Source organism: Talpa europaea (genome assembly GCF_964194135.1).
Source record: "Talpa europaea genome assembly, chromosome: 4".
Classification (NCBI taxonomy): Eukaryota; Metazoa; Chordata; class Mammalia; order Eulipotyphla; family Talpidae; genus Talpa; species Talpa europaea.
Window position 1 is genome coordinate 47,896,933 of NC_140070.1, and position 16,223 is coordinate 47,913,155.

The 16,223-nt window shown below is 33.1% G+C and overlaps 1 protein-coding gene across 1 annotated transcript in view; it reads right to left on the reverse strand.

The window, feature by feature from the left end:
- Window positions 1–16,223, reverse strand: part of STAG1 (STAG1 cohesin complex component) — a gene marked incomplete at both ends in the record, with an annotated part of 263,904 nt that overhangs the window by 43,130 nt on the left and 204,551 nt on the right. Inside the window, one exon of the mRNA XM_084232404.1 lies at window positions 4,410–4,490. Within this exon, the coding sequence (XP_084088530.1) occupies window positions 4,410–4,490 (81 nt within the window). The remainder of the gene's footprint in view (window positions 1–4,409; window positions 4,491–16,223) is intronic.

The window sequence follows — 16,223 nt, forward strand, 5'->3', positions numbered from 1 at the left end:
TTATAATCTCCTGATGATAGTATTCATGACAATAGAGAAGAAAAATAAATTTTTGAAAGTACTTTCTAAAACCAATTTGGTAATAAGTATCAAGCATTACAATCTCTGACCGAGTAATTCCATTTCTAAGACTATAATACAAGATACAAAACAAATTTTTTTATGTCAGAATGCTCATAGTATTCATCAGATTACTAAAAATATTTAAACAACCTAAATATCCAGAAGGAGAATGGCAAGATAAGTTATGGTATAGCTACAGGATGGACTACCATGCATAGATTAAAAAATAATACCCACAAACATTTCTAGTAACTGAAGAAAATGTCAACTGACAAGGAGATACAAAATTGTAAGTATATCATGATCTCAGTAAGATAAGAAAGTATGTTAAAAAATTATTAAAATAGAGAAAATATTTACAGTGGTTACCCTCATGTGGCAGAAGAAATTTTATATATTTTACGAACATGTAGTCAAGTAAGAGCCCAAATTCAGGAAAACCATTCTAGATTATACTTTACACTGAAAACTAATAAGGATAATTAAAAATGTAAGTGTTCTCTTAGGAGATTTAAATAAGTTTCTACAAATGTAATGATGAGTAGAGAAAAACATATAGCAGTCATTAGGCTAGCTCGTGAACTAGCATTAGCTAACTGAGCATATTCCATATTAATAATTATTCAACAACTAAAAACTTTCAGATTGTCTGTGAATGATCAACATTATAAATGTTAAATATATAGACCCCAAAATCTACTGCATTATACTTAAAATCCTCTGTATATTTTAAGTCCTTAATATTACAAACAGCGTCACTTAAAATCAGCTTAACTTTACATTTAAATGCCTTTTAGGATACAGAATATGAAACAAACTGCATGACATAACTTTTTGATACACCACTGATTAAGACACTGTCAACTTGGGTTTAGTGATGACTCAAACTATGTGCTCTTATAAAAAATTCTTTTAATAAAACCAACTAAAATGGAATTTTCTATAACTAGTTGTATTAAAAGTTTAATAATACAAGAATCTAAAGTGTGATAACAGAAAGACCACTAGACAGAAAACCAAAGGACTTGTGCTCTAAGTCATGATCTTATGCAAGTATTAGGTTCCTTAGTCACAAAATGGGATTCTGATGACATGGACTTTGCATTATTATTTAAAGACTTAATTAAAGCATTTATATTTAAGTTGTTTACAAAATGTAAAATATTAACAAAGTAATAATGCAACAAGGTTCAATTTTTAGGCCTTATGTAAAATGAACAGGTTTCATCAAATCATTCCCAAAATCCCTTACAGCTCTTAATATTTATTAAAAAATAGAATAATGCTCTCACAGCTAAAAGGTAACAAAATGTACTAAGCATTTTTCTATTATGCAATTCATGAATTCATTCATGCAATAACTGTTATAAGCAATAAGCCAAACCCTAAAATTAGGATAGAGACTAAAGATGCTTTTGTTATAGTGGTTTTTAAAAATTAATTTTTGTGAAAAAATTATCACTGTTAAATATCAGCAAAAACCACTCTTCAAACAGAATCAGAAGGTAAAAAGAGAAAAGCAAATTTCTCTTTTTTATCCCTACTTCCCCAAATAATTTATTCCCCAGATGTAATCATTGTTAAGATTCTTTGTATCTATCTAGACATCTTCAATACAGCAGTTACTAACATTAGACTGCAGAATTTTAGAGCTAGGAAAGATTGGCCCAATACAACTTTCAATTTTATAAATAAGAAACCTGAGAGGATAAGCAATTTTTTAGTTGTTATTAATATCTAAGAAGTACATTTCAATTCATAAAATGCTTTGACGTAAATTGTTTTAAAATTATTTACGTGAACTACCTCAAAGTTATTTACACAAGTTAATGATGTGGCTATAGTTAGAAAGTTGGCTTCTTAACATGTGGGTATTAATAATGTGGATTAGATGTGTACAAAGCTTATGTTTATGTATATTGCTCTTACATTTTCAAAGTTATCCTATATCATATAGGGGATTAGAAAGTTTGGCAATTCTGATTAAATTATATACAATAGTCATTAAAAAATTGTTTTAAAAGGTGGAAACTTAGCAACAAAAGATTTTTATCTTAAAGATAGTATACATATGTCCTAAAGATTCATGTTTATCAAAATTATCATTGAGAGAATCACTTCTAAACTACACAATGATTACTGAATACACTGTGGATTAAAAAAAAACCCACCAACTTCAAAGTGAGAAGTAATCTGAGAGATACCTAAGTAATGCGAACTTTACATCTGCTATAAATGCAAGAAAATGACACGCAAACATCAACTGTAACAAAATTTTACTTCCAAAAATAGGGGAATCAACTGAATATTAAAAAGGCATTGCAGCCTAAAGGAATTGCAGCATTCTTTCTGGTATATAGAACATCAGTGTTGGCCACAAAATCTGCATTGCACTGTGGCAACGACAAGAAGAAAATCTACATTATGATTAAGGACAAAAATGAAACAATGTTTTATTAGGACATGTCAGACCAAATTAGAATTTGAAAAATAATTCTGTTGTAAAAGTATTTAAAAAATAGAAAATATTCAAAGAAGATCAAGAATAGAGATTCCCCAAATATGGAATATAGTTATAAAAGAAGAATTTAAATTAATGGAGGAAGTAACCACTAAATTTTAGGCAAGTATATATTCCAAATTTATAAAATGTAATGATCAACATATAATCAATACAAACTCTGACAAGCAAAATAATCTCTTGGAAGATAAAATTAAAAAATCAACAGATTAAAAAATTCAAAATGAAAGTAACTGCATGTAATATATAAAATCTTGCCACCAAATTTTAACTATATTCAATTTCTTTTTATCATATTATTTGCCCAAAAGTAAAAATGTTATACATATAGTTTTAAAGTGGCTTGTTAGTAATAAAGACTAACTATGATTTTTGCTTTTCAAGGGCAAAACTGTCAATAAAATAGGAAAAAAAAAGAAAAAGAAAAACCAAAAAAACCCAGGCAGCTACACAAATATATTATCAACCTTTTAATTAAAAATAGACTAAGATCCCAACTACTTTCCAAAGGGAGAGAAATCCTCAAATTTCATCAGAAAAAAAATTTTTCTGAGAAAAGGATGCTCTATATCAACCTTTTGGTACTATATGGAAAAGTTTTATTAACTTTATTGATTGACTGGACACAGATTGTTTTGTTAAAATGAAGATATGTAAATATCACAGTATTTTTATTTCATTCTTAGTGTTTATACTTTTTACTGATATATTAAAGTCTCTTTCATTTTGTGAAACAATTGAAACATTTTATATTTGTGTTAGATAATTCCAATGTATAAAGTATTATAACTTTATCTTCGGAATTAGATATAAAGTATTATTTTTGTTCTGATTCTCTTCATGGCTTCCTATTTTTAGAGTGATTTCGCTTTCTACTATGAGCTCATTTTTCTTAAAACTTTCTGTGAAAAATTCACTGAGGCAAAATCCTTTTATAAAAGATTTACATTTGATTCTGTTAATTACTTGTTAATCTTATATATCACTTCTGCATATCACAAAATAAAAACCTCAACCTGAGGTATTTTTTTGTTTTTCAAATGCACCATTGAAGTAGTATGAATTTAGAATAGAAACCTTTATGAAAGCTAGCTCATGGTTATAAACTCAAGGAAGACCTCTTTTCCCCTTTAATAAATGACACATTTTCCTTATATTCCTCCATAAATGGCGCTGGTGTGGGTTTATTTCTAATTTACCATTATGCTGGAAGTAGCACTTATGGATTCCAACTGAACTAATGAGATGCGCTACTTATTAGAAATTTCACCTTGGAAAGGCCCTAGGGTTTGTCTAGTTTAAAAAAGATCCTCAAAGTTGACTCTTTTGGATCCTACTTTCACTTAGTCTCTGGTTTGTATTTTCCTTTTGTTTTACATGGTCATCGATGCATTAAAATTTTTTCAATGAACATTTTAAGCTGTTCTAAACAAGAACGTTGTTTAATTTGGGCCCACAAAGTGCCATAATATTACAATAAAAAGCTACATAGTATTTTCTTTCAATATTATTCTCTTTCTCCTAGGATGTCATCTGCAGAGTTTGGGATTTCTACTATAGTTACTTTTTTTTTTTTCCTCAGTCTTCTCTTACAAGAATTTTAACTTTTTGTATATATATATACCTATGTGTCTTGCTTAGAGATTACCATCAAAAGAAGTAAAATATACTTACTCATAGGATAAAGCAAGCATTGGTAACAATACACTCTTACATGTTTTACTTAAAACCGTAATTTTAACAATGAATTATTAAATAATGAGTTAAGAAAGGTTAATTTATTTTAGCAATAACCCTACTGCCTACAGAAACTCTTATTACTTACTTTGGAAGGAGAACCATCAGTAATTTTCACCAACTGCCAAAGAATCGAATAATGGGAACACTGCAGTGCCTGTACGACTATCTGTATCAAATAAAAATTCAAACAAATTAGACATAATTTACATTTGCACATTATTAAAAGGACAAATTTATCATAGTTTTAATCTTATCACAAGGTTTTAAGTTCAAACTTTGCAAAAAGATGTATTAAATATTGAGTTTAAAAAAAAAGATAAAATATACACAGTCTACAATAAAGATAGACTAGGGCCTCCCTGGTGGCGCAAGGGGTTAGGATATAACCTATGAAGCTAGCCACAGCCACTGCAGCACAAGTTCAATCCCTGGCCAGGGAGCAACCCACATGGCGCAGCAGACCTCTTCTGTCTCGCCTGCTGCTCCCCTCAGCAGTGTATTTCAGTCAGTCTGTCTGTTATGTTCCCCACTCTGTCTCTGGTGAATCTTCTCACCCCCCCACACCTCTGGCCTGTACCCCAGTTCTTGTATGCATAAATAAATAAATCTTAAAAAAAAAATACAGACTATATTCTGACAAATATGGCCCAAAATAACAATATGGTTAAACAAAAAGGGACCATCAAGACTAATTTGCTTAGTTATATTTTTAAAAGGAGAATGAAAAACGTATTTAATCAAAATTTTATAACTAGAATATGTAAAATTGAATGAATTATCCAATTTTATAACTAAATTACATATTTTGTTTAAAAATAATTTAATGTGAAATACAACACTCATTTAGAAATGTATATAAACTTAATAAACTAATGAAAGAAAAATAACTTTATGTAGCTCTTACCCAGATAAAGAAAACCTTTTCTCCCTTCTATGAGTAACAGTTATTTTGATTTATTTTTGACTAAATCTACATCCTCAAGTACTGAGTTTATTATGCCTAGTTATGAACACCAGAGATGGAAGTGCAATATGTATTACTTTGAGCAGGATATCTTGCATTTAATATTTATGTTTGAGATTTATACATGGTATTGCATGAGCTGTAGTTCATTAATATTTAGTCCTGTGAAATATTTAGGCTATCCTTTTTAAAAAAATTCCTTTTGCTGTGGCTGAACTTTCATAATATTTCTACTTTTAGGCCATTATAAATAATGATCTTATAAACATTCTTACACATCTCTATGTATGCATTTCTCTATTGTGGAGCTGCTCTAATGTTTTAATTCTCAGAACCTCTTCACAATTTTAAAAATTACTAAGGAGTTCACAGAGTTTTTGTTTATATGGGTTATATCTATCAATATTTCCATAATAAAAATGAAAAATATTAAAATGTTTATCAACTCTATAAAATATATAGTAAACTGATTATATCATAATATAATAATTTCTGAAAAAGAACTGAATTTTCTAAAATGAAAAAAAGTTGATGGGGAGCATGGTACTGTTTTACGTTTTTGTAAATCCTTTGTCTGGCTTAAGAGAAAACTGAAGTTTCTCATTTGCTGCTACTATTGTATTTTCTATTTTGATTGAAGAAAATCCAGTGTTGGGCCTCCCTGGTGGTGCAGCGGTTGAGCGCTGGCTTGCGAAGCTGCCCACAGCCTGTGCAGCGCCAGTTCGATCCCCGGCTGCTCCCCTGCCACCGGAGGAGGGTCCCACATGGCGCGCAGACCTCTCCTGCTGCCCTCTGCTCCCCTCAGCAGTGTACTTCGGTCCTTCTGCCTGCTCTGCTCCCTGCTCTGGCTCTGGTGAATTCTCTCACCCTCCCGCGCTTCTGACTGTACCCAGTGCTTGTATAAATAAATAAATAAATAAATAAATAAATAAATAGATAAATAAATAAATCTTAAAAAAAAAAAAAAGAAATCCAGTGTTACAGATTAGTTGGGGGGGGGGGAGTGTATTTTAACAGCCTTTGTAGATAAATGTGGATATTCTTTGACATGACAGTATTTCAATGTACACTTGTGAGAGAATTAGAATGAAAAAAGTAAATTATACCTTCTTCATTTTATGACAATAATTTGTCCTCAGGGATCTGCCCTCAAAGTTCCCAGGGGGTCCCTGGACCACACTTTGAGAAACACTTCTCTAGATATAAGCTTGCTGGGTTACCTAGCATATGTATATTTAACTTTACAGTAGATAGTAGTCTTTTTTTATTTTTGTATCTAGCTCTTTTTCACATTTCTAGTGGCTCCACATTTTCACTAACACTTGATATCATTAGATGTTCTAAATTTGGTGATTTCATTATGCATCATAGTATCTCAATGTGGTATTAATTTACATTTCTCTAATTACCAAAGGAAATATGCACCTTTTCCACTTTTATTGACGGTATTTTTCAAAGAGATAAATAAAAAATTAAGGAAAATAAAACTATTAAAACAAAAGAATTTCATTTTGTATAGGTCTTTTACTATATTTTTGTTTTTATACATAGTATATATTTATTGCTATAATGCACATCTGATAGGATGATATTCCACTATTATAGGGTCTTTACTATCTTCCCAATTCAATAAAAGCCATATGGATGAATATATGTAAAGAATGCATCAAAAGAAAATTCAGTAAGAGGAATGTTGCAGAAAATAGCTGAGAGTTTCACTCAAAAAAGAATCATTTAAGCAAAATATCTCCAATGTGCCTACTCAGTGCTGAAAATAACTCAGAATTAGAGGGATGAGTGGTGCTGCTTTTTATGAAACACTAATGAGATGATGTCAGGGTTTTATTAAATATAATAATTTAGTGATTGACTGATGTCAGAATACCAGAAACAAGACTACTAAAACACTGTCACAAAGTTATGAATAGTAATGCTAAAGAAATCACCTTTCTATAGTTAGAAGTTGCTCAATATGATACGCCTACTTGTTCTGAGACACCTTTTGATACAGCTAATTTATAATATAAAGCACATTAGTAAAGTAGTGTGCATGGGAGGAAAGATTTAAAAAAAATTCTCTTCAAATTGAAACAACCTGAATTATTAAATTACTAGAGTGGCAATATACAATGTAATCAATGAAAAATTAAGATTTGAAAAAAAAAGATAATGTTGAGGAACTGCTTGATTTGGGTTTATCATTTATCCTAGTCATCACAAATACCATTCATTTTCCTTTCCTATGCTTTTCTATTGACTATATACTAGGAATTACTCAAACTACATTCCAATGTTTTGCAGAAGAGATAGTTATAAACGAAGAAAAATACTGGGTCACTCTAACACTTATTTCAAATACAATTTTCCCATTTTAAACTATTACATATATTGGTATTCATCAGAATTTTTCTTTAAAAGAGCTCCTATTCATTATTTTAGAATAAAAAGCTCACTCTCATTGACTGGGAACACTTTTGCTTTCTCACAGGTATAATTATATAACAATACAGTTGATTACGCTTCAAAAGAAAATTCAGAACTTTTCCTTCCAGGTTTTACATCAGTCATATTGATATTTTATCCTCTATAACATTAATGTTATTCTAACTTGCCCAGGAATCATTTATTCAGTAACTTCTTTTTGTGAAATGATGAAGGAGGAAGGACAAGTGATAAAAATTGGAAAAAGCCAATGGATTTTTTTCTAACCCACCACCACCAGTCCTTTTGCCTTTTCTTGACTAACACTGCTCTGACCCTGGAGAGGATCTTCACGTTAGTTAAGTGTTAAGTACGATGACTTAACTCCAATTCCTCTGTTTTTTTGTTTCTAGGGGGAAACTTGTTTATAGGAGGTTACAACAATGTGTACAAAATACTTCTGGGAAAAAGTACTTAAGAAGCAGGAGTGTCCTTCTCTCCTATCTGCCAGCAGGTTACCAACATCTTGGGTACCTGAATGATGCAGTAACACAGCACTTCCTTTAATGCTATGGTGATGAGAAATACATTTCTATTGGTTAAGCCACTGAGACAATGAGATTAATCTATTAGAGTAGTATTATCTTAACATAAAAATTCTTTTTTTTAAGACAGATGAGTAGATTAGGGAGATGTGTTATATATATACATATAATGGAATAACTACACGCAGCTATTTCTTGCCAGTTGAGACAACATGAATGTAACTGGAGGAGATTATGCTAAGTGAAATAAATCAGAAGAGAGACAAATACCCAGATGGTGTCACTTATATGTGGAAGATAGAGAAACATACAAAACCTAGAAATCTGACTGTAGAATTGAGACTACCAAAGGAGAAAGAAGAACCAAGTGGAGAGGGGGTAACACGAGCTATATCAGAGAACTATGGTGCCTTAGTGGTGGGTGTGGTATGGCAACATATACCTGAAGGAGGTGATCTTATACCTTCTTAATCACATACAATGTTGAAAACCAATGTAACCTCAACTGAAAAAAATATGAGGAAAAAATTTTAGACTTTCCCCTTAATAATAATTTTTATCCATTAAAGGATCTACGCTTTTATCTTTTTAAATTTTTTAAAATTTATCATTTTTTACATTTTTTTAGACAATATTTGCTTCCCCCCACCCCCCTCAGATTGAGTCCCCACAGAATTTCCTCCCACAAGGCACCCATGCACCATCACCACAGTCCCCTGTGCTCTTCCCTCCTCCCCTGTGCTCCTCCCTCCTCCTCCCCTGCAGTATGTTTCTGGTTTATAATGGTCTGTTTTTGCTTTGTTGTGTTTTGTACTGTTATTATTATTTTTTTTACACTGATGTCTTATTTGGTTCCCCTATATTCCTGTTATAAGTGAAACCACACACTATTTTTCTTTTTCCTTCTAGCTTATTTCTCTGAGCATAATTCCTTCTAGTTCCATCCACATAGCTGCAAATGGCATGAATTTATCTTTTTTGATTGCTGAATACTATTCCATTGTGTATACATACCACATCTTCCTGATCCAGTCATCTATTTTTGGGCATCTGGGTTGTTTCCAGATTTTACCTATTGTAAATAGTGCTGCAATAAACATAGGTGTACAGGTGCTCTTTTGAATCACTGTTTTTGTGTCCTTTGGGTAGCTCCCTAGGAGTGGAATTGCTGGATCATATGGTAGCTCCATTTTTAGTAGATTGAGGAACCTCCAGACAGCTTTCCACAGTGGGTGGACCAGTTTGCACTCCCACCAGCAATGTAGGAGAGTTCCTTTTTCACTGCATCCTTGCCAACACTTGTTGTTGCTTATTTTTTTGGATATGTGCCATTCTTACTGGTATAAGGTGGTATCTCAATGTGGTTTTGATTTGCATTTCCCTGATTATAAGGGATGTTGAATATTATTTCATATGCCTGTTGGCCATTTGCGTTTCTTCTTTGGAGAAATGTTTTATGAGTACTTCTGCCCATTTCCTGACTGGATTGTTTGTTTTTGTTGAGCCATGTGAGTTCTTTGCATATCTTTGTGATCAGTCCCTTATCAGTTGAATGAGTGCAAAGATTTTTTCCCAATCAGTGGGGTGTCTCTGTTTTGGTTAATGTCTCTTTGGCTGTACAGAAGCTTTTCAGTTTGATGTAATCCCAGGTGTTTATCTTTGCCTTCACTCTCATTGCTTTGGTTGATGAGTCTTTAAAGATGTTTCTGAGATGTATGTCTTGTAGTGTTTTGCCTGTATTTTCTTCTATATATTTTATGGTTTCAGGTCTTATGTCCAGTTCTTTTATCCATTTTGAGTTCATTTTTGTGCATGGTGAGAGGCAGTGGTCTAGTTTCATTTTTTTGCATGTGGAGGTCCAATTTTCCCAGTACCATTTAATGAACAAACTGTCCATTGCAAAGATTAGTCCATTGTCAAAGATTAGTTGTTCATATAAGTGTGGCTTTATTTCTGGGCTCTCTATTCAGTTCCATTGGTCTGTGTGTCTGTTTTTGTTCCAATACCAAACTGTTTTAATTACTATGGCTTTGTAGTATAGCTTGAAGTTTGGAAGTGTGATACCTCCTTTCTCCTTTGTTTTCATCAGTAGGGCTTTGGCTATTCGTGGTTTTTTTTTTGTGGTTCCATATCAACTTCATCAATATTTGTTCTATTTCTTTGAAGAATGTCATTGGGATTTTTATTGGAATAGCATTGAATCTGTATATTGCTTTTGAGAGGACGGCCATTTTAATAATGTTGACTCTTCCAATCCATGAGCAGGGGATGTCTTTCCATTTCTTTGTGTCTTCTTCAATTTCTTTTAACAGTGTTTTATAATTTTCTTTGTATAGGTCTTTCACCTCTTTTGTTGGGTTTATTCCCAAGTAATTGATTTTTTTTGGTTTCAATTATAAAAGGGATGGTTTTCTTGATTTCTACTTCTGATTGATTGATTGTGTCTTGGAAGGCTACTCATTGTGTGTTGATTTTGTATCCTGCTATTTTACTGAACTGGTTGATTATTTTGAGTAGTTTTTCTGTGGAGTTTTTAGGGTTCTCTATGTATATTATCATATCATCTGCAAGTTGTGATAGTTTTACTTCTTCTTTCCCTATTTGTATTCCTTGTATGTCTTTCTCTTGTCTTATTGCCCTGGCTAGGACCTCCAGTATTATATTGAAGAGCAGTGGTGAGAGAGGACATCCTTGTCTTGTTTCTGATCTTAAGGGAAGGGCCTTCAGCTTTTCGCCACTGAGAATAAGGTTGGCAGTGAGTTTGTCGTATATGGCTTTTATCATGTTAAGGTATGTTCCTCCTATCCTGAGAATTTCAAGGGCCTTCATCACAACTGGATGTTGGACTTCTATGCTTTTATCTTTTTAAAAAAGATTTATTTATTTATTTATGTATACAAGCACTGGGTATAGTCAGAAGCGCGGGAGGGTGAGAGAATTCACCAGAGCCAGAGCGGAGAGCACAACAGGCAGAATGAGGAAGTACACTGCTGAGGGGAGCAGCAGGTGGCAGGAGAGGGCTGCGCGCCATGTGGGACCCTCGCCCGGCGGCTGGGGATAGAACCAGCGTGGCAGAGGCTGCAGGCAGCTTCGCAACCCAGCACTCAACCACTGCGCCACCAGGGAGGCCCTCTATGCTTTTATCTTGACTAGCAGATTGAATGACTCAAAATCATTGAATGTGCAGCAAACGATATCACATACCTTTGAAGCTGAATGGTGTTATTAAGTAAATTAGGACTGAGGGATAAGGTCTAGAGTATTAAGTTTAGAAAATGTATTTTCATGGAAAATAAAATCTGACTACAGAATAGTAGCAAGGAAAATTACTAATATGTGTATAATACACATGTCTGTGTAGACACATGATCTATACATAGAGGAAATGTTTAAAATTCCCAAAATCCATAGTGACTGTGTGATAAACTCTCTGTTCTTTCTTTCATTTATATGTTTGCAAGAGACTCTGAGGGGTAGAAGGATCAAATTATTTTGTGGACATGTACATGATGAAAGAGTGAACTGATACTAGTCTGTTTCTGATAGCCAATACTGATCACTATTTAGGCTAGGTTAATGAGTGACAATATCATCCTTTAAAAAGAGGCCAATTAATAATCAACATGGCTCACTAAAAAGGAAATGAGGTTGGCAAATAAACACATGACAATATTTCCAACATCATCAGCATTAAGGAACTGTACATTAAAAACATGATGACATACCATCACATACTGATTACAATGGATAAAGTATAAAATGGTGACAATATCAACTGCTGGTGAGGACATGAAATACCTGGAACATTCATATACTACTAACAAGAATACAGAATGGTACAAGCCATTCCAAAAATGGTTTGGAAGTTTCTAAAAAAGTTAGACATACTGTAAGATCCATACACTGTAAGATCCAGCAACTGAATTCCTGAGCACTTACTTTAGAGAAGTGCTAACTTATGTTTAAACAAAGGTCTATGTATATGTTCACAGCAGCTTTTGTTCTGATAGCCAAAAGTTGGAAACAATTCAAATATTTTTCAACAGGTAAATAGATGAATTGGTATATCCACACAATGGAGTAAAACTAAGCAGTAAAAATGAAGCAACTACTGACTCATATAGCAACTAACAGCTTGGGTTAATCTTACAGACATTATGCTCAGGAAAAGAAATTTATGAATTTTAATACACATACATTTATGTAGTCACTAGCACAATCAGGATACAGAAGAGCTTAATCATCTCCCAAATTTCTTATTATGACTATATCTTTATAGTCATATGCTTGCTTCACACTCCTGAAACATGGACGTCTGTGCCCCTCCCCATAACTTTCCCTATACATGTCTTTGCTCTCAATGCTCATCTTTTTCATATCGTTTTATAATAAACCAGTAAATGAAGTTACTAGGTGATGAGCTAGAACAGAAATAAGAAATAAGGATCATGAGAAACTACTCAAAGTGTTGAAAATGTCTGTCTCCAGGGGGGTGGAATGGAGAAAAGAAGGGGGGACTGGATAGGATTGGAGAGGAAATATCCTTTTATGATATACATGTTTTTAATCTATTTCACTTATCTATGAAATTTTACTGACTAAAAAATTGAAACATAAAAATCAGAAGTACTCAGTTACCAGACATAGTAACAAAGTATTTGGCTACCTAAGTCAATGTTAATGGATATGACAAAAAAGCCCCTATAATCCAAAAAAAAAAAAAAAAAAAAATTCATTTTGTCAAAACAATTTTTTAATCTAAAATATAATATTTGAGAGTTTATTCCCTAAGAATTCATCGATTAGGGTAGGACCTTGGTCATGGAAAAAAAAGCAGTAAAAATGTGTAGAGACACTGGAAAAAAAATTTCAAAGTTGGTCTGAATATGCGTCAGCTTCATCCATTAAAATGAGAATGATACATATTCCACAGGGTTATCATGAGGCTTACACAAATGTAAAGACTTACACAGATGTAAAGACTTAAAAAAATACCTGGTTCTTTACAAGATAATGATTATTAATTGTTAAAGGATTTCATTAATTTTAATATTTTTAATAGGTTAAACATTTATCAGCATCGAGGATGACACTGGAACATGTTTTTGTACCAGAATTGATGGAGGTGCTAAAAATAAATAATTGAAAAGCACAAAGGAACAGATTTGAGAGGTGTTGACTATTGCTTAATCTGCAACAACCCAAGAACCAAAATAACAGTAGCACTCAATTTTCACCAGTTGAGTGGAATAACATTCTATTCTATTAATATTCTAGTCCTGAGGCGCTGTTCACAGGCAGGGCCACCCCAGCTGCCTTGGTACCATGCTGTATGCCAGGATCTCTTCTGGGAAAGGCCCAGCTACTGTACCCCCCACCTGTTAAACACCCAGGATAGTGGGAAAGGAAGACCCAAGCCCAACAGAAGCTCCATACACAGCAGAGCGAACAACCCAAAAGCAAACAATGGGGAGAAAGAAAACACAAATGGTCAAGCAAGTCCTCAAGGAAACAATACAAGCAATTCAACCAATACAGAGAAAACTCAGAAAAAAGAGAGGTTTACAAGAAAACTCAGAAAAGGAGAAACACAATCATTGAACAGAAGATTGAGATTTAAACTTTAAGAAAACAATGGAATTGCAGGATGGAAAAAGATCAATGGAGGAGGTGAAAAATTCTGAAAAAAGCCATGGAAATAGAATAGACCAAATGGAAGAATGAACTAAGTCATCTCAAAGATGAAGATATGAAAAGAATCAAGATAGAAAAAGAGAGATACAAAGGAAAAAGAATGAAGAAACACTTTGAGAACTATCTGATATCACAACGAAAGGAAATGTAAGAATCACAGTAATTCCTAGGAGAAGAGGAAGGGAACTGAAAAACTGTGTAAGGAAATAATTGAGAAAACTCCCCAAACTTGATGGAAATGAAGATAGAAATACAGCATGCTAAAAGGGCATCTAAAGCAAGACACATAATAGTAAGGCTTCCAAGAGTCCAAGACAAAGAAAAAATAAGACAAGAGGGAGGAACAGATAACCTATCAAGTAATACCAAATTAAGCTAACATTGGACTTCCATGAAGAAACACTGTGGTCAAGAAGAGTGGAATGATATTCAAAATACTCCAAGACAAAAAATGCCAGCCAAGAATATCCTGGAAAACTCTCTTTCTTATATGAGGGAGAAATAAGGACCTTTTCAAACAAACAAAATCTTGGGAATTTGCAACCATTAACCACCCTCCAAGAAATATCAAAAGGAGATTTAGGTTTAAAAGCAAAGAGAGGAATCGATATAAAGAACTGAACAAAGAATTAAATAGAACCACAAAACTATGAACTAATGGCACTAAACAGAATTCAGTATATCAATAATCACTAAACATAAATAGACTGAACTCACCAATAAAGACAAACAGTACCTTGTTAGATTAGGAAACAGAATTCAACCTTCTGCTGTCTCCAGGAAACAAACCTAAGTTCCAAAGATAAACATAAAGTGAAAGTAAAGAGTTGGAAACAATTCTACAACAAATGGCACCCAAAGGAAGGCAGGGACAGCCATAAGTCCATAAAAATGAGGTACAGCTAAAAAAGGCAGTAAGAGACAGGGGTTGACATTATATAGTGATAAAGAGGACAATACATCAGAAAGATTTAACATTCATCAATGTATACTCACCAAAATACATTAATTACTATCGAATCTGAAAACAGACATTGGAAAAAAATACATATGTGGTAGATCTCAATGCCCCAATCTCACCAATGGACAGATCAATGAGACAGAAAATAAACAAGGACACAATTGCCCTAAACAAAGATTGAGATCATATGGACCTAACAGATACTTTTAAAGGGCCCTGCACTTCCCTCCCAAAGAAAAATAATACACTTTCTCCTCTAGTGCACATGGAAGTCTCCAGGATCCACCACACACTGAGTCACAAGACAAATAACAACAAGCACAAGAACACTGAAATCATACCAAGTATTTTATCTGACCATAAAGGTATCATCAAACTAGAAATCAAGCACATAAAGAAAGCAAGAAACTCCTCCAATATGTGGAGACTGCACAACACACTACTGAAAGACCACTGGGATAATGAGGAAATAAAAGCAAAAAAAAGTACCTTGGACAAGTGATGAGGACACAACCTTCCAGAATGTATGGGACACAGCAAAAGCAGTACTGAGGGAAGTATATAGCAACAAGGCCTGCATCAAGAAAGAACCCAAAGAAACAACCTAATCTTTCATCTTAAGGAGCCAGAAAAAGAACAAAAAAACCCAAAGACAGTAGAAGGAAAGAAGTAATAAAAATTAAAGCAGAAATAAATGAAATAGAAGTAAAAAAGATGGTCTAAAGATCAGTGAAAACAAAAGCTGGTTCTTTGAAAAAATAAACAAACCTTTAGATAGGATCACATAGAAAAAGGTAGAAAACTCAAATAAATAGGGTCAAAAATGAAAGAGGAGGTATTACAACACAGCATTTATACACATTTATACACAAACAAGTTCAATGATGTAGATGAGGTGAAAAATTCTTTGAATTATACAATCACCCAAGGATGAATAAGGAAGAAATAGAAAACCAGAACAAACCAGTTGCATGTAAGGAAATTGCAAAGGTAATCAAAACTCATTCAAAAAACAAACGCCCAGGACCAGATGGTTTCATTAACAAGTTCTACCAAATGTTCAAAGATGAACTAATACCTATCCTGTTCAAACTCTTTCAAAAAACTAAGAAGGAATACTTCCAAATACATATTATGAGGCCAATATCACACTAATACCAAAACCAAAGACAACACAAAAAAAGATAACTACAGGCCAATATCTCTAATGAATAAAGATGCTAAAATCTCAATAAAATCTTAGCAAACCCAATCCAACAATAATTCAAAAGGATTATACACTATGATCGAGTGGGATTTATTCCAGGGATACAG